The sequence below is a fragment of the Cucumis sativus genome, chromosome 2 (assembly GCF_000004075.3).
Source record: "Cucumis sativus cultivar 9930 chromosome 2, Cucumber_9930_V3, whole genome shotgun sequence".
Lineage (NCBI taxonomy): Eukaryota > Viridiplantae > Streptophyta > Magnoliopsida > Cucurbitales > Cucurbitaceae > Cucumis > Cucumis sativus.
In genome coordinates, this window is record NC_026656.2 from 6,471,278 (window position 1) to 6,494,562 (window position 23,285).

Genomic DNA, 23,285 nt, shown 5'->3' on the forward strand with positions numbered 1-23,285 from the left:
GAGAAAGAGAAGGTGTTCTATTTTCGAAGGGTGAAAACGATTAATTTGGACAATTTACCGAAACAATCCTTAGGGCCTTCGGACTCTTCCTTTTCATCCCTTTCTCTTTCTCTTAGTTTCCCCCTCTCTCCCATCGACCTCCACCCAGGTTTCTTTCTTCTCCACCATCCCTTGTAGCGCCACACATCGCCACTTCGGCCTCACTCCTAACTTTCATTCATTCATTTCTTTATCCCTCAACCTCCACCATTTCTATTTGCGGTCGTCGGCGCATCTTTCCATCCATTTTCTTTTCTGCAACCTCACGTCGCAAGCTACCCTTTCCACAAATTCTCTCCCAATATATTTCTATGATTTTCCGCTCCTAACTTCTCCTTGTCTCTCGTTTTCTGCCCTCTCCGGAGAATCGACTAATAACCTGCTTATCTTCTTACCCTTGTTATCCTCCACCGCCGTGGCCTTGCAGGAAACAGGTTCGTATTCTTCTTTACCCTATGGTTTTTTTTTGGGGTTATTTTTCTGCCTCTTACTCGGTTTTGTTTCTTTTTCTGTTCATCATCTGCTGATTTCCGTACATTTCCATTTTGATTTGTTATGTTTCGTTCTTCTCTCAATTCTCACAGCTGCGTGCGGGTTTGTTTATTGGTCGATTTGTGTGAAGACTGAATCCGAGCATGACTGTGGAGGTTTCTCAGCCAAATGGAGTTGTCTCGAATGGCGACTTGGACCTCAATTCTAACCCTAAATCTGGCGCCGTCAAGAAGTCACGAGAAAATGAACGACGTCGTCGTCGACGAAAGCAGAAGAAAAACCAGAAGGCTTCTAAGGTGAAGGAGGCTGCTGGTGGAGAAGATAGTGACGCTTCCGGCGATGACACGAAGGAGAATGATGATCCACTGCAGGTGTGTTTTCTTAAGTTTTTTTTTTTTTTTTTTTTTTTAAAATTTTATGCTAAGGAAATGTTTGTCGGCTTGTGGTTTTAGGGTTATGTTCTCTAAGTATTTCGAGTTTTCTTGGCAAATACTGGTTTTTGGAATGAAGTTGAACTAGATAGGTAGAATTGCGGTTGTTGAGGAAGGAGAGTGGATATCTAAGAGACTAGGACGTCTATCATTCTTTTTACCATAAGAAGTAGATTAAGTTGAGATTTAGATGATGCTGTACGTGAGTTTAGAAAGTGAGTACGTAGCACCGAGCCCTACCTGTACCAGATAAAGCTACGCTTATTTGTTTAAGTTTCCATTATCTTTTGAAAGTTCGTAGAGAATAATACATTGAGAAAGAAATCTGTTTGTAATTCCAGTATTTTTCTTGGTTTATAGTCCATAGGTGTCATGATACGGATCATGTTACGGCTATGATTCATTAGAGTCTTTTCTTATTCTTAACCCTTCCATTTAGCTGAATTTTAGTCTCTTTGTTGAAGGACACGGTGCTGCTAATTTATCTCTGATAGTTCTGCCTGGAATTTGGTTAATAAGGTTAGTAGGACTTAGGGTTTTGTAACTTTAGCTAGCTAATGATTATTAACGTCTTCAATTGTAATATTCCTTTAGCCTTGCGGAGGGTTTATAGACCTTGACTCCTACATTGTTCGTTTTCCTTCTTTTGAGGAATGTACATGTTCCTATTGTTTCTTATTTAAACAAGGAACTTAGAACCTTGATTGTTGGACAGCAAGAACATTCATGAGTCATTTCCCTCTTCTTTTTGCTGTGTGTGCCATATGGTTAAATAAACTTCTTGATGTTAATGAGCCATTCAAATTGCATTTATTTGTTTTTGAATTTATAGGTTGTTGAGAAAGTAGAAATTGAATATATACCTGAGAAGGCTGAACTAGATGATAGCTTGGATGAAGATTTTAGAAAAGTTTTTGAGAAATTCAGTTTCAGTGAGGTTGCTGGTGCTGAGGTAAGTTTAAACCTACTTGTGTAATTTTGCTCATCAGTTCAGTTTATTCAGTCATGATGCAATCCGCGTAAATCTCTGCTTTTTATTTATACATAGGAGAATGAAGACAAAGATGAGTCTGCCCAAAATGCAACATCTAAGAAGTCAGACTCGGATTCTGATGATGAAGAACATGATAACCAACAAAAGGAAAAAGGCTTGTCAAACAAGAAAAAGAAGGTATAGAGCTTGCTATTATCTTACCATTTATGCATGAAGGATGGCCTTGGTTATTTATTGTCATAATGATCTGGAAGTAATGGTTGCCACTTTCAGCTGCAACGGCGTATGAAAATTGCAGAGTTGAAGCAGATTTGTTCGAGACCAGATGTTGTTGAGGTATTTATAGAGCACGTTGTACTGTATTGCACGTATCTTTTACCTTACAAAATCTTCATAAAACCTGACACCAGGGAGTGAAGTGCCAGTTTGCATTTTCTGTTTATGATATTCTTGTGTGCTTATCTATGTACTTTTCAGATCTGGGACGCAACTGCAGCTGATCCCAAGTTACTTGTTTATCTAAAATCTTATCGCAATACAGTTCCTGTGCCAAGGCATTGGTGTCAGAAAAGGAAATTTTTACAGGTCAGTAATTCTGCTGGTATTAAGTTTATGTCTGCATACATCTATGCACAATTGATGGGTATGTTCAACATGAGGAAATGAGAGAGTTGAGTGAGGGAAGATCATGTTGATAAGGTTTCTCTTATATGTACATATCTGATTCTTGCAGGGGTGTGGCTGTGACACTGTTGGAGCCGGAACTTGTAGGTGTTTGCTAAGAGCACCCATGGATTATTTCTATTTTAGTATATTTTGTGGTGTGGGCTGGGATGTGAACAATTTTATGTCGCATGGGCAAATTTGTTCTGCATGATAATTTTCGTTGTATACTACATCAATATGATAATCATTCTGTTTTAAAATCTTAGCTGCCTTTCTGTTAATAATGACACTGCCATTTTATGATTTTGTTGATGAATTAATATCTTAGTTTGATTGGATCTTAGATATGGTTGAATTTATTTGCAGGGGAAGCGTGGTATCGAGAAGCAACCATTCCAACTTCCAGATTTTATTGCAGCAACAGGAATTGAGAAAATTCGACAGGTAGCTCTTACTACAACTTTTGTTCATATTACGCTGGGGAAACCATGTTCAGTCTAAATTTATTTCAATGCACATGCTAGGCCTGGAATTGTCAATTCTTATCCAGAAAAAGTAATATCCAATTCTTTATTATATTTGTTATGCAGGCGTACATAGAAAAAGAGGATAGTAAGAAATTGAAGCAAAAGCAAAGAGAACGAATGCAGCCAAAGATGGGAAAGATGGATATTGATTATCAGGTTTTTTACTACCTTTAGATTTGATATGTATTTGACTGACAGTATCTAGTTTTACATCTGCTTCTAGGTGTCCTTGTTGTCAAGAATCTGAACATTCTAACTAATTAAATTGGTTATTGTGCATTAGGTTCTTCATGATGCTTTTTTCAAGTACCAAACGAAGCCAAAGCTGACAACTCTTGGAGATCTGTACTACGAAGGGAAAGAATTCGAGGTATTAGGCTATTACTATTATTTATCCACGATGTTCTTTGGTCAATGTGCATTTCAAGTTCATAAATAAGGAGGTGGTATAGAAGTAACTATTTTAACATTGTCGCTGCTTGTATACAACTATTGAGTAGTTAATCTGTGGGAATTTAGCTTCCTTACTTGCTTGTTCATTGGCATACAGGTTAAGTTAAGGGAGATGAAACCAGGCATGCTGTCACAAGAACTTAAAGAAGCGCTCGGTATGCCAGAAGGCGCTCCTCCTCCATGGCTCATCAACATGCAGGTTGGATGACTAAACTTATTGTCAAACTGAAATCTGATCGTGTTTTCTTGAAGATGTTTGTATTTGTGATCTTTCACTTATATTTGTGTTCTTTTTCCATAGAGATATGGTCCTCCACCATCCTATCCAGATCTCAAGATTCCAGGACTCAATGCTCCCATACCACCTGGAGCTAGCTTTGGTTACCATCCTGGTGGCTGGGGCAAGCCTCCTGTGGATGAAGTGAGTATTTGACTTGTCATACTTTTTTCTTCATTTTAATCTGCTAAATCTTATCATTGTTCTTTCTGTTTTCATGGATAGTACGGCCGTCCACTGTATGGAGATGTGTTTGGTGTTCAGCAACAGGAGCAAGCTAACTACGAGGTATCTTATTTATTCTGTATCAAAAGGTTTTTTTATTGAAATTTAGTGAAGGATGGATACATGAAAAGCAGAACTAAATATCCAACATTTAGGTTCCTTATAAGACTTGCTCAAACTCCCCCTTCGAGGACATAAAATAAAATTGGAACGATATAAAATGTGCTCAAGCTAGATCTATAGAAAAGGGGTAAAATTTGAAATATTAATGGTGAACAGCAATTTGGAGATGTGAATTTATCAAATTCAGTATTTGCTCTTAATCTCTTATGTTTGTGATTCTTCACTGCTGATTCCCTTTTTAACTCCAACATGGTTTATCTTTTAGTTTATGCCAATTTCTTTCCGTGGAGCACGCAGATTTTAAGACATTCCTTTATACTAAGCTTCTTTCAGGAAGAAGTATTTGATAATAGTGCCATTCTCTTATCCACCCTTTTGTGAGGTCTGCGTGTATGTCTTTATTTGATTGTCTGATGCCTCATTTAGGAGGAACCTGTTGATAAGACCAAGCATTGGGGTGATTTGGAGGAAGAGGAAGAGGAAGAGGTGGAGGAAGAAGATGAGGAGGAACTTGAAGAAGAAGAAATGGAAGATGGCATTGAATCTGTGGATAGTCAATCGAGGTATGGTATCAATTCATTGCCATTTTATTCCTTGGGTGTCTGTTTATAAAGACTTTGGTAATTATCCCATAGTTCTCATTTTGTTTAAATTGAGCCCCTCTTTAGCATAGTTGTGTTAGGTACTAGATATTTGGTATGATATTAGTTAAGGGATATAAGGGTAATTAGGGAGGTAGGAACCTTCTAGTAGTAAGGGTGAGGAAGGGTAAGTGAGAGTAAGATTATTTTGTGGAATGATCTAGGGCTTGGGCGAGAGTATTCAAGAGGGGGGTTTCAAGTGCCTTATACTTGAGTTTCTTTCTAGTTATATTTCATTATATTCAGATCTTGTTCTTGTTGAGAAGTATCCTAACAAGTTGCTGTTTGGCTTTTCTGGGGGCTCTTTTTACATTATTATTATTTCTTTGTGTATTCTTTCATTTATTCTCGGTTGTTTATTCGTAGAGAGGAAAAAATTGTTGCCATCTTAAAAACAAGCTCACCTATTCCCGATGCACTTTTAAATTTATCATTAGTTTTTCATTATTAGCTACTTAATTCTACTCTATGTATTGAACAGACAAATTATCTACTCAACTTAATTCTACCCTAAATTGTTGCCATCTTATGTCAAGCTCTAGTTTTGAAATCTTTTTCTTGGTTTAACCATCTTGAACGTTCTTATCTGAAAAAAATTACAGATAAATAAAAGAATGTTAAAACTTCCAAACAAGACATAATGAAGAAAAGTTAAGGATACGGCATGCTATTTCAACATCATCAACATAGTTTGATTAAGACACTTAAGTTAGTATGCATACTTTGAATGTATTTGAATGGGTTTATTTACTGGGGTAATCCTGCCAAAAGAGTTGATATTCCAATTTGAGTTGGTATGTGGTTGGTAGCATGGTTTGAGGTTCTTTGTTTTTCAATAAAAGCCTTATCTTTAGCTAGAATAGACTGAATTAAATAATTAAAACCAGTATACTACCCAAAACTGTTATATTCTGTTCCAATCATGTCCAAGTCCAATCCAACTGCATGTTTAAAATGAATAACTAATAGATGGAATGCTTATTTAGTTTTGTCTTATATGCATCTGCGTTTGCATGCCTTCATGACTGCATCCCAGATGTTTTGGATATCAAAACACGAACTTCGGAGTTTGTTTTTGCTTCTCTGTTCATTCTATTCTCCAGATTGATTAATGCCTATCCAAATTCTTAACCGTTGTGCTTATTCTTTAAAGCTGTTTAGTAACTGAAATTTCTGTTTCACGCAGCACTCCTACTGGCGTGGAGACACCTGATGTTATTGACCTTCGGAAACAACAGAGAAAGGAACCAGACAGGCCCCTTTACCAAGTAAGCAAACATCCTGTGAATGTTATTTTATCAGAACTTGTCTTCTTTCTATTTTTCTTTTTCAAACTGAAATATAATTTACTCTTTTATCTGTTTGGTTTTTGAAGGTCCTTGAAGAAAAGGAAGAGAGAGTTGCCCCTGGGACTTTGCTTGGAACTTCACATACGTATGGAATTTATTTGCTTTTATTTTTTTTATGATAGCCATCTAACTTTTCTTTCTTTTTGTGCTTAAATTGACACTTTGGTATGTTTGCCATTCTTCAGCTATGTTATTAGTGGTGGTACTCAAGATAAGACAGGAGCCAAAAGGGTAAGGAACTTTTTGATTTTGCATGTTGAACATTGGAAAGGGTGTCGCTGATTACTCGACGATAAGCTAATCTGTCTTTTGTGGTTGTTTATCTTGTAGGTTGATTTGCTTAGAGGTCAAAAGTCTGATAAAGTGGATGTTACTTTACGACCTGAAGAATTGGAAGCTATGGAAAACGTTCTACCTGCGAAGTACGTAATTTCACCTGGATGTATAGTTTTAGCATTCATGTCATGCTGCAGGTGGCCAGCTCCTAATTCTCTATGTTCTCTTTCAACAGGTACGAGGAAGCTAGAGAAGAGGAGAAGTTACGGAGTCAGAGGGAGGACTTCAGCGACATGGTTGCAGAGGTTCAATTTTTTCTTGTCTTTTTTCTTTTTTAATCTAACGAATTAACCTATCAGTTCTTTCTTCTTTGTTTTTGTGGTAATGAGAAATTCTTGTCAAAAAACATATTTTGATCTGGAAAACTTTCTTGCAGAATGAGAAGAAAAGAAAACGTAAGATGCAAGAGAAGGAAGGGAAGTCTAAGAAGAAGGATTTCAAGTTCTAGACAATCTTTTGTTATGATAATCAAAAATCACTATTTGATCGAATTCGACTGCCATGCCCATCGTGCTTTTACTTGAAGCTGCTTTTGCTTTTGGTGGAGATGTTCTGATCTTGTGTAGTACCAAAATATGTGCAATCCTATATAAACTTCGGGATTGTAAGAGTTATTTCTAAAACCAGATCCTCTTTGTAGGATAATCTACATTGTAGTTAGTTGCATACGACTTTCCGTGATGTAGTTTGCCATATTTAGTAGGGCACTGTATTCACTCTTTTCGATTCCCGAGCTTAGAATTGGCTGCTGTGGTGTGACCGACTTATTTGAACAGTAGGTGCGATGGAAGAAAGAGATAGGGCTCTTCCACAATGAGTTTTATGCTGTTTTGTCATGGCCTCTATGCCTTTTGTACTTTAAACACCAATTAACTCCTTGAAAAAGCATAAAATGGTGTTGCTCCTCAGTTATGGCCACTTGCATATACTTTCTTAAATTCTTTTGAAATGCCATTCAAATATGAGTTGGTTTACTAGGGACTCAAATTCGAAAGAGACCATGCCTTTAAGGATGTGTTTGGTAGCAGTTTTAGAAATCAAATTATAATTTGTATATTAGTTGTACTTATCCCATTAAATATTAGTTTTCAAATTTTGAGTTTTAAATATATTTGTTATAACATTTTCTAAATCATATTAATTCTCACTCTTTCCAAATAAATAGCATTTTCACATTAATAATGAGAAAATATTATATTAGACCTATTTTTTTCTATCTTCATAATAAATTTACATTCCTCTCTTCATCATTAATAGAACTTTGAAAATAGAAAATTATATGTAAAAGAATGAAATAAATTGTTGTTAAATTAGTTGTATTTGAACACTTATGAAATATATTTATCAATATATTTCATATATTTGTTAGAACATTTCCAAATAAACAATGAAATATCTTATCTGATATCAAAAATCAACTTAAATAAAATGAATTTAAAAAAAAAAACACATATTATCATGTTTTATCTCTATCTGGTTCATGATATTAAAACTTTCCTCTATTTATTTTTGCCACATTCACATGTTTAAAATTAAAAATGAATAGAGAGATTTTCCATACACTCACACATTTACTTAAAATAAAATCTTTAAAACAAATCTCCTAAACATGAAATGAATTGATATAAAACTTCCATCGAAATCTAAACAAAGGAAAATTCCATTTTGATGACATTTTAAGAAAATTTTGAGAATATTCCGTTAAATGCTCGATTATTTGTTTTTATACAAACAAAAAAGTCCAAAGGTTAGGTGTTAGTTACGATGACGACATCTTTAGCATCTATGCTTCACTTACAAAATATTTACTATAACTCATAAATTGTGATATTTAGACTAGGTATAAGGGTATAAGATCGTTTAGACTTATACAAAATTACAAGATCATTTAGACTATCTAACAGATAATTTAGACAGGATACGAGATCGTCTAGACTAAGTACAAAAAAAAATTTCACGTGTGTGACTGATTAATCACAAGAGTATTTCTGTTATTTCACTTTGTGAACTTGTGAGCTTTTTAAAATTATTTTATATCGAGTAAATATTTTCTCACTTTGTTTTATTTTTAAAAAATCTTTAAATCCAACCATATTTTGGGAAATTGTTTATAGGATTATTTTAGGTAAATTTTCATTTAGATTCTTAAATAAATTCCACCATATTTGGAGAAATTTCTAGATTTTCATTAAAATTTTGATATTTCAAGAAATTTCAACTATGGAGGAAAAATATGGAAAAGATAATTGGGGATTTTCAATAAATTATTTTAACTTTCTTGGATTTGTTAGACATTCAACACTTATTTATAAGACAAAAACTCAAAATTTAATAACATAAATATAAATAATATTGTATTAATATTGGTAGACAATTGAGTGGTAACTATGTTTGTGAGCCCTATTGTACATGGCTCCTGAATATATAAAATACAGTGTAATTGAATAACTTCATAACAAAACAACATATAACAAAAGAAAATTTGAAAAAGAAGACGAAATTTTCAATTATAAAAAACGGTTAAAATCCTACTATGGTCTTTAACAAATAATGTTAAATGATGTACGGTAAGGATTGGAATTAAATCAACAAAAACCGTTAAACAGAAAACATAATATTTAATGTAAAAATCTGCAAATAAGGTGAATATTAAAGAAAACAAAATATCAATATGCATATAGATTTAAATATATAGTTTATATTTATTTCTAAAAAAAATCTATACAACTAGCACAGGAATATAATTTTTAAAAATAAAATCAACAAAAATATGTGGATAATCCTAATTAGAATTATTATAGAAGAAGATTTAAAATTTAAATCCAAATTGTTATTAAAAATATATATTATGTATTATTAAATAAATTATATTTGACATTATTTTAGGGAGGTTCTAAATTTAAATTGTCATTACACATATATATCATGTATTATTTAATAAATTATTTAAAATATAAAAAGCCAAAAATCTGGTATATATATTTGACATTATTTTAGAGTATATACAATATTATCTAGTAACAAAATAAGCATTTACCAAATTTGAATGTTTTGCAAAATATACTGTCTTCGTAAAATTCTGCAAATTCAAACAATTACTTAAAATAAATGAATTATCTTATATCAAGAGGTATAATCAAATTTAAAATAGTTATTAGAAAGAAAAAGTGATTTTGCTATAATTCTTATTATTTTCTGTTCTTAGCCACGATTATCTCTTAAATTCCTTAAATTGCTACTTATTTTGGTTCACTAAATTAGGGGTGCAAAGAGAAGTCGAAAAAGTGGAAAAATCTCTTAAGCTTGCTGAAACTGCATGACAATGAATAGAAAATTTGTAGTTGGGGTTCGGTTTTTGCCAAAAGACAATGAGATTAGGTCGTGAGTTTGAAAACTAAAGAGCAAGTTTTAAAAATGGGCATTTATTAGGAATAGTTGATTTTTGGCAAAAACTAATAGCCAAATTTTCTACTAATAATCAAGTCAAGAAGAAATCAAAGATGAAGAAAGATCATGACCAAACCATATAAGGATACCCCGAGGACGAACCAACAAATTTGAGTAAAATAATAATAAAATTAGTGGTAAAAATAATCCGAATTTGCAAGAATGTGTTATCATTATTGAACAGCTAACCGTCACATTTTGAAAAAGTAGAACTAAGCCAAAAGGGATTAAAGAAAATTTACTTTTTGAAGGAAAAACCACTTAACATGAAGGTTTAAAAGTATAGAATAGACAACCTATGCAAAGACATCTAGAACTAAGTTGGAATTAAAAAAGATGTCCACATTAAGCAAAAGTAGATATTTGTGCACAAGTATTCACATCAATAGGTTAGACCAAGAGAGCTTTTAGAACAAAAGAGGCAGCATCATGCCTTTAAATTATAAATACAGCCTTCAAAACGTTCTTACCTTTTCCTATATAAGGTAAGTTCTACACCATTCAACCTCCCCACCCCTAATCACCTGAACAATCAGTTGATTTTGTAACTGTGGAAGGGTAAAGTAAAAGGCAGTCAGGAGAGGAGGAGAGGGGGAGAGGGGGAGAGGGGGAGAGGTTTTACTCATCTCTGATTAAATTACTATCTAAAGATCATCAGCTGCAGTGTAAAGAGTTGCTGGGGGTCGACAGACCAAAACCAGGCATCAACTGGACACAGTTGGAGGCAGAAACTGGTAAGAATTACCGATCGCCAAGACTGTCAAGTGCCAGCCAGTCAAAAAAGAGTTAAGAACCCCACCCCCCACTGTTGCTTCCACCAGAACCACTCCAATTTCCTTTGGAATTTCCACCAGTCCCACCCCAACCCCCACCGCCACTGCCACTGCCACCACCACCACTGCCACTGCCACCACCACCACCACCGCCGCCGCCGCCGCCACTGCTCTCATTCCATCCATTACCACCCCCACCCCCACCGGAGCTCCAGCCACCAGGAAAGGCTTCTTTGCCTGGTGAATTATGAATTTTAGCTCCTGGGAAGTTGCTTAATCCATCATCCCCATCCTTGGAAGATGAATCCCATCTGGAGCCATCATAACCAGAATCTGACCGATCATTATTCCCTCTGTTATTATTGTATGAGCCTCGACCACGCCCACGTCCTCCATATGGTCTAGGCAGACCACTTGGATGTCCATCACGACCACTAGAGTTTCTGTTGTCATTTCTCCCTGCAAGCTCAGAATATAAAGTCAAATCAGAGGTTAAACGAATTAAGGTTGTCTAAAAATAACATAAAATGGCATGAATCTCTACCAGTGCGCAGAACCATGAGTCATTCTTACACATAAAAAACAAAGACTTTAACACAGTACCAAAATACGTGATAGCAGGCATAGTAGATAAGCGGGAAAAAACATTTTCTCATAAGAAATAAAGGCTAGACATTTAAATTTGTAACAATGCCACTATTAATGAAATTGGAATGTGTTCAGTAAACTTTGGTTTTTTGGGGTAAGGAAACAAACAGTTTTATGCAACCATTGGAGAAGGCAAATATATATCTATATCTATATCTATATCTATATCTTATCTATCTATCTATATATATATATATATATAAGAGGAGTTTTCAGACCAAGACACATGGATGTTAACCAAAAAAAAAAAACCATAATTGGCACAGACAACAAATCATAATATCAAAAACTCTTTCAAGAGAAGACCAAGAAGAGGAAAATAGCCTGACTAGGTATCAGAAAAGGACTCTAGTTGAGAAATGGAGATCTGGTTGAGAAATGGAGATCTAGTTGTTTAGAATAAGAAGTCATATTATTGAAGCCAAACATTCCAAGAGTAGAAGTAATTTGAATGCAGTTCAGAGTTCTCATAGATCTTCAACAGGATAAATTGAATGCAACTTTTGTAGATCTCACCTGTTCTAGACCCAGGAGTAGAAGAACGATCCCTGTCAAATGACTGGCTTCTCCAGCCACCTTCATGTGATGAACCACCCCAAGGGCTACCTGCAGATGCTGCTGAAGAGCCACCAGTTGCAGGACTCCGCATTGGTACCATAGCAGCAACTGATCTAATTGATGGTGCTGAATCATGTTGGGGATCATCGATGTGCCTTTGAAAATACGCTACAAGTCTATCAATATCTTCAAACATTCTTTTCCTAAATTTGAATCCCTTTGGATAGAGACCAATATATTCATGGTGTGGATTGGTACTTCGTATGTATGTCAAAATGAATGTACCCGGATGTTCATGAGATATTCCAAAACCATAAATTATTCTCATTGGATACTCTGACTTCTCAATCTTCATAAGTTCATCAACTTCTGCTTTTGTGCCCCTCCTAAACTTGCGATAGCTTAGCATTGCCTTTAAGTGAGCAACTAAAGGATCAACATAACGATCCATCACCTGCATGGTTTTTTGGAGGGAGGGGGAATATCAAGAGATATTCAATGGAGGTGTCATATCAAATTCAATAAACAATTAAGACATCCAGAAGTTCTGTAGAAGTTTGTTGATCATATGATAGTTCTTCAATAATTTTTGGGATTTTTTCTGAGGAAAAACATTAAACTCAAAGAACAGAGTATTTGAGAATTTATTTTAAAAACCATTATTTAATATTTAAATGGAGAACCCTAGAGAACAGTTTCCAAGATGTTATCAATAACTACAGCATCTTATGACACAAATCACATTGAAGAGGGAAGATCTCCATCAATACCAACATGAGCTTAGCTCAACTAACACCTATTTGTACCCGAGAACAAGAGATCCCGAGTTCAAATCTTTCCACCCTGCGTTGTATTTACAATACCTTTAAAAAGAAAAAAAACCACCTCAAATTATGGATAACGGAATGCAACACTAACCTCATCCAGATCCTCAAAAGTGTCCTCCCCAATTTTCAGGGTCTTCCCAATTCGCAGCAAGCTAGTGATGTCTTTATGCTCCTTTCCACCTTCAACTATATCTTTGTGAGCATATACTCCATCGTAAATTTTAAGCGTCAAAGTCAAAAAAGAAGGCCCACGAGAACTAGGTCGAACAATACTTTCACCAGGATCCTTGTCAGACAAGAGCTGCCATGAAAAAAAGAATGTTAGAAAAGAAGTATACAAAAGTATCAATCTCGAAAAGAACTAATAAATATTTTTTAATAGAAACAACCTTCATTGAGATAAAGTGAGATAAAACCACTTTCCTCGTATAATATATACATTGAAGACTTCTAATTCCTCACTAAGCAAGAAATTCAAAAAATCAGACACTTTCCTCGTGTAATGAGTATTATTAACTTTAAACATTTGATAACCTCAGTAATTTTCACCATTTAACATCCTTGTCTAAGTTATAAACTTCAAAGGGGTTGTTTGACGGGGTTGAGTTGATTATTATAACTAGTGGTTATTATAATATGTGGGTTATAATAGTTTGTAGGTTAGAATAGTCCCCATTTGGGGTTACATTTTAGTTTGGAAAGGAAATAGAAAACATTGTAACAAAGAGAGAGGATCCGTAGGATACGATAAACACTGAAACACTAGAGTTAATTAGTTATAATAAATGAAAACACTAACATGGAGAAAGCTTTAGTAGCCCACTTCATCCACTTTTGGGCCCAAACATCCCTTAAAATTTTGAAGAAAATAATTATAGCTCTTGACCAGATTATTTCGTGCCTACAATCTTCTAGGGTGTGTTCTCTCTCGTGGTGGAATCCCTTCGTCTATTTTCTTGACAGACTTCGGAGCATTGATGAAACCATGTCCATTCTCAATTGCTCTCTTTACAAGATGTCGAAAATTGACAGGAGGAATTTTATTGGAGATATGAAGAGTCCTAAAGATTTTTTTTTTTTTAATTTTGTGCTGTCCAATAGAATTCTTGGTTGGAAAAAGGAACTTGTATAAAGCCTTATTGGTTAGTGGTGGAATTTGGTGGTGTTTAATGGTCTTCAAAAAGAATTGTGGCTAGTTTCTTTTTGTTGGGATTTTACTGAGTTTCAGGGGAAGGGTCCTAACAGATTCTTCTTACCATTATCATTCAAAAGAACATTCAATAGGAAGCTCTTTTGTAACCCATTGAATAATATCAATTAATGGTTATTAAAAATAAAAAATAATGGAGTTGAGCAAATTAAATACTAATCCCTGTATCTTGTGGTCATCAATGTTCTTAGCATATTCGTGCTTATGGGTATGGGGATCCGGTTGAACCTTTTCGTTCATTTGACTAAGAGGAGAGCTCATCCACACATTATCTCTAGTTAAGAAAGGTGAATTTTGTCTGACCTTAATCTTAACAAAGCCCAGCGTGTGTTCATTTGACCAGGGGAGAGCACATCTGGCACATTTTCTCGTTAAGGAGGGCCTTAATTTTAACAAAACCCAGTACGCATTCATGTCTGGCTCAAGATTCATAACCATTTAGAGCTCTCATCATTAAAAACAAAAAAAAAAACCAATTGCTCAATGGGGTTATGGCCTTACCATTCCAAGTTCTTGAAGCTTTCCCTTAGCAATGGGTCCCAGGCATGTTTTGCAAGATAGCTTGTGTTAAATTTGGTAGCATGGGGTTCCATCTCAAAACCAATTGGCAATGAGAGGAGTAGCCCATCTACCTTATATGGAGTATGAGTCCCTTTGATTTTTCCAATGTGGGACTCTCAACTTCTCCAACATGCCCCCTCAAGATGGTGTCTCTTTGATTTCACCTATCTTGGACCGAATACCCGTTTGGGTTTAATGGGCTCTGATACCATGTTAAATTTGGTAGCATGGGGTTCCATCTCAAAACCAATTGGCAATGAGAGGAGTAGCCCATCTACCTTATATGGAGTATGAGTCCCCTTGGGTGGGACTCTCAACTTCTCCAACAGCCTGCAGTCACTTTTGTTTTTTAATTTCACATTTGCCCATCCACTTCACACAAACTTTAGGCTTGGATGCCCATTCTTCCACGAAAAAGGAGGTGTGGTACATGTCTTGATACAAAGCCTTCAATAAGAGGATCCGTTTAATATGGGCTTCTTCTTTTTAGTGTAATTACCCTTTGTTCAATCATTGATCTTCATGAAGTTCAATTTCTCATAAAAACTTATGGACCCTTTTGATAATATTCTTCCCCTTTCTTTGTAATCCTTATTCAGACTCTTTTGTGATTGTAATATTGGGTAGTCCATCTTCATTTTATTCGATGAAAGGTGTTGTGTATTGTTTTTTGGAGTTTTTCTAAGGACTTTTTCAGGTGACTAAACAGTAAAGCATATGTAAATTGAACATTTTTACCTTCAATAGTTGTCACATCCGAGTTTCTAAACTCTGTTCGACTTAAAATTTAAAATAAGAGGATATTTCTTAGAGAATAACAAACCTCCATTGCTTCATCTGCTGTTATATTCTGGAATCGAGGGTGAACAATCATTCTTGGCTTGAAATGCTTTTTTGCAAGTTCCTTCTCTTTTCGAGACTTTTCTTGCTCACTCTGTAGGCTGCTTCGATCTTCATGATAGTAAGGATCAAGATTCTGAGTAATCTGGTGCCGGTTACTTCTCATCTCACTCTCCTTACAAACAAGGAAAACCTGGTACCTATTCTTCTGAATTGATTTGATCTTGCAAGTAACGATGTCCCCCTCACGCAACCTGTCAGACAAATCAGAGATATCTCTAGAATCATCTGCATAATCTTCTTTCATAAGCATCCCAGTCAATCCAGATTCAAGTCCACAAATTGCTTTTTGACCTAGCACCTTGCGGACTGTAGCCTGCACAATTCTCCCCTCCGCAAGGGTGTCCTCAGTTTCACCAGATATCATGTAAAACTCTTCATCCTGACTGGGCTCTTCATATTGCTTACGCCAATCCTGAAAACCCTGCATCAGTTCCCTTTTTATGTCAAGAAAAGTCTCTATTTTATCTTCTCGTTTCTTGCTCTTGGCATATTCATCAACATCAAGAGTCCTTAGTAAATGAGGCCGGTCTCTAACATGCTCTATGGCCATCTCTGCATCCTCATCGTCATTTGCATCACCTTTAACATCTTCATCAAAAACATCTTTTGCTAACTCTTGTGCCAGAGCATATGATTCTGGGTGAATTCTCGTATCATCCAACAAATCTATAAATTGGCTACTGCTTGCAGCCAACCCACTCCGCCTAACACGCAAGAACCCAACTGCATTAACAAATACTTTTTTACCAAGGCCATGTGCTGTAACGAAGTCCTTCCGTGTGAAAATTGATCCAGCCCTCACCAAGGATCTCTGTAAAGAAGCTGCCTTCCTTGGTCCTAGACCAGCTATGAATTGCAATGGGCTGAACAACCATTCATGGCTTATAGCCAAATTAGTATCCAGGCCAACCTGGTTTGTCACATCCACCATGACCTGTTCAACCATCCCATATTTTTCATCCGGGGTCAAAAAATTCTCCAAAGGATTTAGTTTCCAAGATAAAATCTCCCTTCCTGGACCACAAAGTGTCGCAACCATAGCTAGTGGATTTTGCAGATAACGTCCAAGAGCAACAGCACGCTTCACAATGCCTAACAAGAAAATAAATTTATAAACAATAAAATAGGAGTTTAAAAGCAAAACAACAATACAATGCATAACAAAAAGGTCAATGTACGAGTACCTGATTGCCCTTGCAATTGGTCAGAGGAAATCCTAGAATTTTCATAGAGACGAGGAAGGGACTCATCGCCGTATACAATGCTTAATCCATCCATCTCATGTCCAACGTCTCTAGGATTCTCCTCCACCATCTTAAAAATAATCTGATCAAAGAATAAAATAACAAATGAATGAGATGAAATGTGCCATCTAATTTTGTTTATTTAATTAAAGAACCACTTCCATTGAAAAAGTGAAAGAACATAAGAGCGTACAGAAAACCAAAAAAAAAAGAGAGAGACCCCTTTAGAAAAAGGGGACCAAGCAAGTGTAATAGTATCTATAGAATAGTTACATAAGAAGCTTCAAATTTGAAGTCCAAAGGGAAACGTGAAACCTAATAAAAGCCCAAACATTGACAGGGCTCCCTTTCCAACCCTTTAAGCACTCTATTAATCCTTGTCCCCCAAAGGTTTCATGATAATTAATTCCTAAACCTGTGGGATATAATTGCTCTCCCAAAGGTGATACCAAGTGTGTTTTCAGTCCTTTCAAGACTTAGTTTTATCCAAGGATCTCTGTCATTATCGTCCATCCAATAGGGGTAGTACCATATCATGTAAGAGATGATTATTGATCCAAATCATCCCAAGAAACAAATTTCCAAGGAACTAGATGAATAATGCCATTTCATTAAGAGGGCATATGGCTCCAACATAAAGTCTGACCAACCACTCGCCAAGGTGGGGATGGGATGGGGTGGTGAAAGAAGTTGCTCAGTGGGGACAAGGGCTGGGGTAGTGCAGTATAGAGGGCCGAGGGGAGAGAACTAGAAGGTAGTTGTTAGTGTCAACTTCTTCGGAGGGGAGACTATTGCACTTTATTCTGCCATGAGCCCTTGAAAACACTGATTAGTTGACAATAGAAGCTCTCCTAACCGACACATCTCTTATTGCCACCTCACTAACCAAGGTCACCATCGCATTCTGGGGAAAAAAACCATATAAAGGGAGCACCCTAAAGGGGCTCCAACAGAAGTGGTAAACGTTCTTAATTATAATTAAAAAAATAAGAGAAGGATTTTAGTGTTTAGGGTTACTAAGAAAAATTCAATAATGAAAAAGCCAAGAGGTTCAGACTCAAAGCTTCACAAAAGGTGCATGCTAAATGTGTGCTCTTCCTGTATGTGCCTTACCTTTCCAGAATGGGAAGAGAATCAATATATATAAATTGTAAGGCAACGCAAATACCCTACAAACTTCTAAATTATTAAACCATGACGTACCATAAGAGAGTGTACATGATATATGCATATGAAGTTTTTTTATAACCCCCCCCCCCAAAAAAAATGATGATAATAATAAATACAAAGAAACTAAAGCCAACGAAAGAAAAATGAAACCAAATAGTAGAAACAAAATAACACCAAACAGAGCTCAAATGAATTTTGTGCTTCACTCCCCAGCTATACAAGCAGGGACCACTCCTAGGAAAAGGGAATACTACTATACTCATTATAATATTCTATGATCAGAACCACTAGTTATAGGAACACTAACCTCGTAAATATCATCCTTCAATCGTGTACAAGATAAATTAACAGCTCCTAAAACGACAACATGTGGTTGATGATCTGTCATGAACTTCAAAACTCGCTCTTGATCATTTTTCTTCCGTTGCTGGTCATTCACATTTTGAGAACGTAGGGTGAGAGATCCAGTGTAAAGAACATCAAGCACCTCGCCTGATGAGTCTAGCATCACAAAGGTGGTAGCTGGTTTTCCAGGACCCCAACAGCATGCCATTACCCTTGGGGCAGCTTCTTCATCAGAACTAATATCATTTTCTTTGTGTTGATATGGACCAATAGATACTTTACTCCATAAATTCTTTCCATATTCCATAAGTAACCACTTTTTAGCTTTACTGGTCATCAGGGATCTTGCTTCTTTCTCCATTGAAGGCAGAAGAAAACCAGAAAGTGCATCCTGCAATATCAACTTTCTCTGCTCATTCCAAAGCTGAGCAGATTTGCTAACCCCATCGCTAAGATAATATTCATTAAAGTCACTTATCAACTTATTCAAATGCTTTTCAGGTAGCTTGAGAGTGACATTCAGAAGTTTTTCTTCTTCAGCCTTCTGAATAAGAAGCCATTGTGCATCCTCAAATCTATTCAATGGCTTTTCACGGAGCCACTTAACAACTGAAAATTGATGAAAAGAATCTATTGCAACATTTCCATCTGCAGTAGGACTTGTTGATATCACGGCATAGTCCATAAAGTAGCTTCTAACATGCTTCCTTACACAAGGTTCACAACTAATCTCAATAGCAGCCTGAAATCACATGTAGAGACCATGAATAACACTAGATGGCATTCTGAAGTTATATCTAGAGGAACAAAAATAGAATACCATATGCCTAGCTCCCTTGAGTACAGCTTGAGGACTCTCAAACATTGCACAGGTAAAGTTTGATGCCATCTCTTCAGGTGTTTCCTTTGGATCCTCCAACTCATCATTTCTCTACAAAAAAAAATAAGCTGGTGTCATTAGCATATCCAATATTAGAGACACAATCATATCAAAAAACACTAACCATTTTTTCTAAGGACAGCTGCAACCCAAATTGCTCAGAGCTATAACCAAATTTTCCTGCAACCTCCCATAAACCAGCCTTACTACATATACTGTACAGTGATTTCCTTTTAGGCCTTTTGAATTGTCCTTCATCAACACCAACTTCACCAGGAGGAAAATGCAAATTAAATTTAGAGTCAACATCATCTACCTCTCTCTCTGATTCAGCGGCCTCGAGAGATCTATTCACAGAGTCAAAAAGCTGGCGATTTAGTGTGGTTCTAGTTACATGTTCAGCTGTACGTATCTCCTCCAAATATCGGTTTTTATAATATGATTGAAGAGCCTTTTTTCGCTTTTGAAGAAGCAGCCACTTTTTGTCCAAGTCTTGAATTGCCCAAAGTAACTAAATAAGGAAAAGTGAATATACATTGCCTCTTATATGATTCAAATCCATACAAGTAAAGAATTACTTTGGATTACAATCCTTCTCACCTTATGCCACCTTAATGTTGGTGCTTTATCGTTTTTATCCTGATCATCACCAGCTTCATGTTCTGTATCTTTTAACAAGCTTAGGATCTCCTCCTTCCTATACATGGAAATGAATGGTATCTAAATGAAAGAACAAAATAGAAAAGTATTAGAACGAGTAAGTAAAGATGAGAACAATTAGAAGAAAGAAAAAATAATACTGACATCTAATTTTTGGACATGTACAAGATCCAGATACCGCAGAATATCATCCTTTGTTACAGATAAGTCTTGCCCACTGGCATTGCTAGACAAAGAGCTCACTCCATTTGCAATATGACCATGTATCCATGAGGCTTCATCATCCAGACTTGCATCATCCGTAGGAGGAGACCCAGTGCTTTCCTCGGAAATCTAAAAGAAGGAAACAAAATGAAAACCCCATCAAGATGGGATAAACAGTATGGAGTTATATCATATCAGATATGATATTAAAAAATAATAAAATTAAAAAGCATTTAAAAAACCTGCATTCTTTCGGGTATATCTATTTCCCTTATCTGGTCATCCTTTTCTGTCATATACTTCTCAGAAATTACAATTGGTTCAAATTCATCTTCTAATCTCTTCTCACGCCACTCTTGAGTATCCAATTCTCTCTTGCGAAGTTGAAGGAGTTCATCGACATCACCAAAAATTTCATGTGCCTCCTGCAAAGCAGTTGATGAAACACCAGGTGCTTGCCTGGACTTTTTTTTCTTCAACTTCTTCCTCCTAGACCAAACAGTTAATAAACCGATATTACATATGTACAATAAAATCATTTTTGGTAATGAATGAAATAAAAAAACTAGAAGACATGGTCGTAGGCTCCTAAATATATGAAGAAAAAAAACCTTATGGGAGCCCCATCTTCGTCTTCTTCTTCATCTACAATGAAATCAGCCATTTCATCCTCATCTCCAATGTCAGCGTCTTCTTCCTCTTCAGGTTGTTCCTCCTCTTCCGCAATATCCTCAAGTGGAGCTTCAAATAATTACCACAATATCAAAAAAAGTAATTAAGAGAAAACTTGATGATAAAGGCAGTGAAGAAAAAATGAATTCAAATGCATACCTTCATCATCACCGAACAAGCTACGTTTAAGTTTTTCCTCAGCAGTTCGTCCACCTCTGCTGCTTTCTACAAAATCTTCATCATCTGAAAACCCAGATGGCTCCAAATTGTCCCTCCGAGCTTTTTTAAGCCTCTTAAACTTCTTGCTTCCCTGGAAAAGATGATAACAAATTATCAGAAATAAATAATATGGAGCAACACTATCAAAATTCAGCACCACTACCTTTGGCCGTTGAATACTAATATTGTTGTCCTCAAGGAGTTCATAATCATCTTCATCAAGCACATACTCCTCCCTAAGAAAGTGAAATTCATCTATTCAATTAAAGAAATCTTGAGAAATTTGGCCATAAAAAAGCTATTTAACCTACTATACACTTTATATGCAACAACACCAAGAGGGAGATTGCCAGATAGGCTTAAGACCTTGTTACTCTGTGTTTTTATTAACCAATTACAATTCAAAAAGATATAGCATTTAATCTTCCACATAGTTTCTACATCATTTCAGCCTAAAGTCGATTGAACAGGTACATAGACAAAATTCATTTTAAACATAAAACAATATCCGTAACAACAAGTCAGAGAGTAATGTTCACTTTTTCTTCCGTTTCTTCTTCTTCTGCCTTTCATCATCACTGTCTTCCCTCTCTTCCACATCTTCTTCATCTTCTTCTTCAACATCATCAACTATGAAACCATCCTTTTCATACTCGTCCTCTCCTTCTTCTGAAAAATGAAAAAGAAGGCTTAGTAGTTATTACCTAAGGGCTGGCAGCAACAAAGTAAACAACCATGCATTTAAAATTGTTTTTTTGGCCAAAACAGAGACATAATGGAAAAGATAAGATGAATGATGGCTAGTTGATCACAAATTAATTCCAACGTCTCGCAGCAGGGTTAAACGTTTCCTTTCTGGTCTGTATGAAAAGAGTTTCTTAGAATACCTACTGGTAGCTAATCCAATAGCTAAACATTTGACAATCACCGACTCACGAAACTCATAGAATACCCCACATACCCTAATGAGTTACAAATATGTCATGTCACACTCTTCAGCTTCATCCTTAGCCTCCATCCAGGTGTCGCAGTTTCTTATCCTCTATAAAACGAACGGGATAGGAGGACGGAACAATACACTCCTCCCCGAGAAAATTGAAAAACAAAACGAACACAATGACCACCAATCCAGCCACAGAAACCCAAAACCACTAATTGAAACTAATTGAAAATCTGAATAAAACAACATCCCGCATACAAAACGAAGAAACAAACCATCTTCTTCGTCTTCCTCGTCCCCCATGTTGTGACCGTCGACATCGTCACCGTCAAGTGGTTCACGGTCGTCCTCATCTACAGAAAACAAAACAAAAACAGTGAGAAAAAATGGGAAAAATGCATAGAGAGACCCAAAATCGGAACGTACCAACGTACCAAAACTAATGAAAAACAATTCAACTCTAAATTTGAATCACAAATTCCATGACGCATGATTCAAGTTTCTGAATCGTGTGAATGGTGCTGAATATGAACTTTCTGATTCAATTTTCAGAAAAGAAAATAAAAGAAAATCAACAAATACCAGTATCGAGCCGCATCGCGCCGGAGAAGATGTTGTCGGAAGTAACGTGTTCTCCTTCTCTTAGAGTAGCAGCGCGCAGGATGGGAGAAGAGAAGTTGATCGTGGTCGCCGGAGTGAAGTTCTCCTTCTCCTAATCTCCTCTTCGAGTTGTGCGCACCAGTAAAATAGTGGAGAAGTCTGAATTTGGACTTCGATTGAAAATGGACGTGAAAACCCTAAACGAAGAGACAGAAGAAGGAACTGAGCCGAATGGGTTTTTCTTTTTTTTAAAAAAAAATGTTTTTTCAAATTCCCTCGGTAGAAATATAAATATATTGTAAATTATAATTATCTACACTATAAAAAAAATAAAAAAATAATTTTCATAAACTTAACAAAACCAAAAATATTGCCGCTCATTTTTTCATAAAATTTCTTATATGTTTTTAGAATTTATTAATGTTAGCTCGTGTAAGTCCAATTAAGGTTGGAGAGCTAATAACTAAAGCTAATAACTAAAGCTACAGTGGTTTTTTATATGGAACTAGAGTCGATTCGAAAAAGTTCTCAAGCGAATGAAACTAGAAACAGAGAAGGATATTTATATATTCTCGAACAATCTTGGCTTGAGTTCTACCAAAATTAAAGGTAAAAAAGGAAATTTGAAGGATCTCGGGTCTATCTTAGACCTATTTAGACGGAGAGTATCTACGTGATCGTGTATCATGCATGTGGTCAATTACCCCATGTTGACGGGAATAATTTGGTATTTTTCATTGTAGGTTTATGAGTTTTTTCTGTTTTAAAATTGTTCTATCGGGTATAAATATTTTACCGATTTGTTATATTTTTTTAAAAAAAAACTTTATTAAAAAATGTGTGAAAATGTGAAAAACTTTTCTATATCTAA

At 35.8% G+C, this 23,285-nt stretch overlaps 2 protein-coding genes across 2 annotated transcripts; one reads left to right on the top strand and one right to left on the bottom strand.

Annotated features, from left to right (window-relative positions):
- Window positions 1-22: 22 nt before the first annotated feature.
- LOC101205774 (splicing factor 3B subunit 2) lies at window positions 23-7,471 on the top strand. Its single transcript, XM_004152766.3, has 19 exons — window positions 23-473; window positions 624-902; window positions 1,795-1,914; window positions 2,011-2,133; window positions 2,230-2,292; window positions 2,434-2,541; window positions 2,989-3,066; window positions 3,213-3,305; window positions 3,433-3,519; window positions 3,700-3,801; window positions 3,904-4,023; window positions 4,105-4,167; window positions 4,654-4,790; window positions 6,055-6,136; window positions 6,244-6,302; window positions 6,403-6,448; window positions 6,548-6,639; window positions 6,729-6,798; window positions 6,930-7,471. Exons 2-19 carry the CDS (start codon window positions 675-677, stop codon window positions 6,999-7,001), a joined length of 1,743 nt encoding a protein of 580 aa, XP_004152814.1. The 5' UTR covers window positions 23-473; window positions 624-674; the 3' UTR covers window positions 7,002-7,471.
- A 2,850-nt stretch (window positions 7,472-10,321) lies between these two features.
- Window positions 10,322-22,683, bottom strand: LOC101219281 (transcription elongation factor SPT6 homolog). Its single transcript, XM_011650712.2, has 17 exons — window positions 22,397-22,683; window positions 22,090-22,167; window positions 21,414-21,543; window positions 21,038-21,110; window positions 20,815-20,965; window positions 20,595-20,724; window positions 20,226-20,472; window positions 19,924-20,112; window positions 19,720-19,839; window positions 19,244-19,630; window positions 19,060-19,170; window positions 18,202-18,981; window positions 16,665-16,806; window positions 15,401-16,572; window positions 12,898-13,107; window positions 11,938-12,433; window positions 10,322-11,232 (listed from the first exon to the last, which is right to left on the bottom strand). The coding sequence occupies exons 1-17, from the start codon at window positions 22,410-22,412 to the stop codon at window positions 10,787-10,789; spliced, it is 4,878 nt and encodes a 1,625-aa protein (XP_011649014.1). The 5' UTR covers window positions 22,413-22,683; the 3' UTR covers window positions 10,322-10,786.
- Window positions 22,684-23,285: the final 602 nt, after the last annotated feature.

What these genes read in the sequence shown, in the direction of transcription:
- LOC101205774 (XM_004152766.3), top strand. Translation starts at nt 675, where the DNA reads ATGACTGTGGAGGTTTCTCAGCCAAATGGAGTTGTCTCGAATGGCGAC. An exon ending in TCTGTGGATAGTCAATCGAG is followed by an intron (nt 4,791 to 6,054) that starts GTATGGTATCAA and finishes TGTTTCACGCAG; the next exon opens with CACTCCTACTGGCGTGGAGA. An exon ending in TTGCTTGGAACTTCACATAC is followed by an intron (nt 6,303 to 6,402) that starts GTATGGAATTTA and finishes GCCATTCTTCAG; the next exon opens with CTATGTTATTAGTGGTGGTA.
- LOC101219281 (XM_011650712.2), bottom strand. An exon ending in CTTGTTCGGTGATGATGAAG is followed by an intron (nt 20,725 to 20,814) that starts GTATGCATTTGA and finishes AATTATTTGAAG; the next exon opens with CTCCACTTGAGGATATTGCG. An exon ending in TACATGTCCAAAAATTAGAT is followed by an intron (nt 19,840 to 19,923) that starts GTCAGTATTATT and finishes TCTTTCATTTAG; the next exon opens with ATACCATTCATTTCCATGTA.